General features: G+C 41.2%; 1 protein-coding gene across 2 annotated transcripts in view; it reads left to right on the top strand.

The window, feature by feature from the left end:
• Positions 1 to 4,214, top strand: part of LOC117957704 (oocyte zinc finger protein XlCOF6-like) — a 25,871-nt gene that overhangs the window by 873 nt on the left and 20,784 nt on the right. Inside the window, exon 2 of one of the 2 annotated variants that reach the window (XM_034893704.1) lies at positions 217 to 503. In XM_034893704.1, coding sequence (XP_034749595.1) covers positions 217 to 503 — 287 coding nt within the window. Of the gene's footprint in view, positions 1 to 216; positions 544 to 4,214 lie in introns of both variants that reach the window. The other variant, XM_034893705.1, reaches the window with a different exon arrangement.

The raw sequence follows: 4,214 nt of genomic DNA, 5'->3' as shown, positions 1-4,214 counted from the left end.
GGGGGGGGGGGGGGGGGGGGGGGGGTACAGTGCCTTGCTCAAGAGCACCAGGAGGTGAAGTTGTGAATTGTACTTGAATGAGCTACTGCTACCCCCTCACCGTCGACCCCCATTTTGGCTTAAAATGACTGGACTACTAAAGACGATGTATTTTATTCTAATGCTCCAAGTTTTTGAGCAGGGATTTAACAAAATTTCTCTGTCTGTTTCCTGCAGATGTCCAGCAGCTGTCGGTGAGTAAAGAACAGGTTCCCCCTGAGCAGTGGGACTGGAGCCCCAGTCTGGACCAGCAGCACCCCGAGCCCCCACACATTAAAGAGGAGCAGCAGGAGCTCTGGGTCAGCCAGGAGAGAGAGCAGCTTCAAGGGCTGGAGGAGGCTGATAGCTCCAAGTTCCCATTCACTCCTGTCCATGTGAAGAGTGAAGATGATGAAGAGAAACCTCAGCCCTCACTGCTTCATCAAAGACAAACTGAACAGATGGAAGGAGAAGCTGATGGAGAGGACTGGGGAGGACCAGAACCAGCCAAGAACTCAGATCCAGATATAGATTTACATATAAATACTGAAGACCAGACTGGAGACTCTTCTGAACCTGAGACCGATGACAGTTGTGAGTGGAATAAGACCAGAGAAGCTCAGTCAGGCTTAAACTCTTTGGAAAATGATGATGATGATGATGATGATGATTTTGTCAGTGATTCAAGTTGTAGTACTGATGAGAAAACATTAAGCTGCTCGAATTGTGGAACAAGATTTGAATGCAAGGCATGGCTGAAGCAACACATGAGAACTCATACCGAAGAAAAACCTTTCAGCTGCTCAGTTTGTAAGAAGTCTTTTGCAAAGACTGGAAATTTACAGGCCCACATGAGAACGCACACCGGAGAGAAACGGTTAGGCTGCTCTGTGTGTCAGAAGAGATTTAGCCACAACACACATCTAAAGAACCACATGAGATGTCATACAGGAGAGAAACCTTTCAGCTGCTCAGTTTGTAAAATATCTTTTGCACGGAATGATATTTTACAGAAACACATGAGAATCCACACAGGAGATAAACCCTTCCCCTGCTCAGTTTGTAAAAAGTCTTTTGCACAGCGTTATACTTTAAAGGTACACATGAGACTCCACACTGGAGAAAAACCTTTCAGCTGCTCAGTTTGTAAGAAACACTTTGCACACAAAACAAATCTACATGTACACATGAAAACCCACACAGGAGAGAAACCGTTGGAGGACTGTGGAGGACCAGCACCAGATACGGATGACAAGACTGGAGACTCTTCTGACCCTGAGACTGATGACAGTGATTGTCTGTGAATGACAGTTATTACTGTGCTATAAGTGTGGTTTAAGACTTTAAACAAAAGATAAACTAGGCAGTCACATGTCCAATTTCAGAACTATGTTTTTGACAGCAGCGGCAGTAAATCTGCTGGTTAGGATGAAGGTTTCAGCTGTGATAAAACTCTGGATTAAAAGTAGGTAGAAACAGTTCAGGGGTCTCATTGTTAAAACTGTCAGACGCCCAGAAATTGCTACAAATGGATTATAATTTCGGCCTGTTCTCACACAGTGTAGCGAAACCTGAGTAGACTGGCCTTATGGCACTCGGGGACAGCTTTAATACATACCCGACCAGCTCCAGGTATACACTCACCTATAGGATTGTTAGGAACACCATACTAACACTGTGTTTGACCCCCTTTCGCCTTCAGAAGCACTTTAATTCTACGTGGCATTGATTCAACAAGGTGCTGAAAGCATTCTTTAGAAATGTTGGCCCATACTGATAGGAGAGCATCTTGCAGTTGATGGAGATTTGTGGGATGCACATCCAGGGCACGGCCGCATACTGGATGTTTTTCCCTTTTCACACCATTCTTTGCAAACCCTAGTAATGGTTGTGCGTGAAAATCACTGTAACTGAGCAGATTGTGAAATACTCAGACCAGCCCATCTGGCACCAACAACCATGCCACGCTCAAAATTGCTTAAATCACCTTTCTTTCCTATTCTGACATTCAGTTTGGAGTTCAGGAGCTGGTCTTGACCAGGACCACACCCCTAAATGCATTGGAGCAACTGCCATGTGATTGGTTGATTAGATAATTGCATTAATGAGAAATTGAACAGGTGATCTTAATAATCCTTTAGGTGAGTGTATAATAAGATTTAACCTCAACTATATTATATCCAAACAAGTCTTAGTGATAAAGTTGAAGATTATATTTACATAAAACACTGTAAACATCCGATTGCCTCCAGAGTTGTGCTGACGTGTTTGGACCGGGATGGCACAGTTCCGGCGCGTTGCCCGCTCTTGTGGACCCAATGCAGTCCTTAGATCCAAGAGCACAGCTTTAGGGAATTTAGATCGTCGTGGTCCCTAAAGTCTCTTCCTCTCCTGGTTTTTCCATTGGGGGTTAGTCCTCTGCAGTGCCGTCAGGCTGCATTACGCACCTTGCCCAAAGCAAAAAACTATTGGTACAGACGATAGTGTAAAAGACAAACGTTTTTCTTCATGCAGGTTTTGTCACCAACAGTATTTAAGTTCAGACTGATAATGAGGACTTTACGTTTAACGGTAACGTGAGAGCTTGACGGCTGTATTTTTAGACTTTCAAGTTCAGACTTAGTTTCTATGCTTCTCATATCTGGAACAAACTCCCAGAAACCTGCAGGTCCGCTGCTACTCTGTTCTTTTAGATCAAGGCTGAAGACCTTTCTTTTGGATGTTGCCTTTCTTTAAATGACTGTACATTTCTTTGATGTTTAATTTCTTATGCTGCACTGTAACTTTTAATGTGTTTTATGAGTCTTATTGTTTTTATTTTTAACTGTTGATTCATGTGTTTTATCGGTTTTTATCTGTTTAACTGATTTTGTGTAAAGCACTTTGCATTGCTTTGTTGCTGAAATGTGCTGTACAAATAAAGCTGCCTTGCCTTTGACATTTGATTATATATTCAGATATTTCGATATTTCCACTGTGTTCTGCTGTTATCTAATGCTAGGGTATTTGAGTGGGGTTTTACAAGGTGTTTATGGAACAATTTGCACTCAGTGCATCACAAATAAAACTGCTGGATTTATCTTCATAATAACGTGGATGATAGGGAGTGAAGAAATGTGGTTGAGAATTCAATATTTGAAAATATTAAGAGTAATCATTACCGCATTTACTTTTTGCAGTCTGACACCAGTTGACCTCCTCACCATCTGCGTGTCCAATTTCCATTGTCTCCAAAATGTGCAGACGCATGGGTCAGAGTTTGTGCGCATTTTTAGCCCCAGTTTGTGCGTAAACCTACGCAACGTTTATCAATGAGGCCCCTGGACATGTTTGATGTGAGAACACGTAACATAACGCAGTCCTCAAGACCCAAGTCTGGTTTCTGTTTCTCTCCTGCTACCTGCTGGTTACAGAAAGGGAAGGGGGTCAGCCCTGGAGATAGCAACAACTTCAGCTCGTAGGCTGGCTTAAACGTGGACCAGCTGTTCTCATTTTAGTGACAAGACGCTCCTTCAAGTATGCTTTAATGATCAAATTAAAATTATTTATCACAAAAAACGTTTGCTTTAAGGATGTTTCTACCAACAAGGCTACAAGCTGAGAACAGTGGACCAAACTAACACTGCTAGATACTAGTCTAGATACTAGGGTTTCTCATGGTAACTTGTTTAGAGGTAACAATAAGGTAAAGGGGTTTTCTAAATGGGCACGGTTAATTTGCAATCAATTAGCAATTAATCAGTAATTGCTTTGTGCAACTAAGCATCTCCTTAAAAACTAAGGAAGAGGTGTACTGAGTCACATTATAACTTTAAGTCATTTGACAGTATAGTCACTTGGGAGCGCTGTTGTGTATGTTTGTATAAAACACGATAAGGTAAGGGGGCTTGTGTTGGTTCATCCATTCTTATCAATTTTTTAAATGTAGGTTATCGCTTTCTCAATTTCTGTCTTTATATGTAGGCTATATATTTTATATTTTTATCAGTTATGTCTGACAGCACTGTAATATGGAGGACAAAACATGACTTAAGGAACTGAACTACACTTGAACTGTTTTTACCATTAGATAGATAGATAGATAGATAGATAGATATTTATTGATCCCAAAAAAATGAGAAATTACAGTGTTACAGCAGCACACAAAATATACATACATACAATATACATGAAATAATAATAATTATAATAACAAA

Source organism: Etheostoma cragini, chromosome 15 (assembly GCF_013103735.1).
Source record: "Etheostoma cragini isolate CJK2018 chromosome 15, CSU_Ecrag_1.0, whole genome shotgun sequence".
NCBI lineage: Eukaryota > Metazoa > Chordata > Actinopteri > Perciformes > Percidae > Etheostoma > Etheostoma cragini.
The sequence above is the reverse complement of the archived record's forward strand: the minus strand, read 5'-3'. Positions and strand labels throughout refer to the sequence as shown.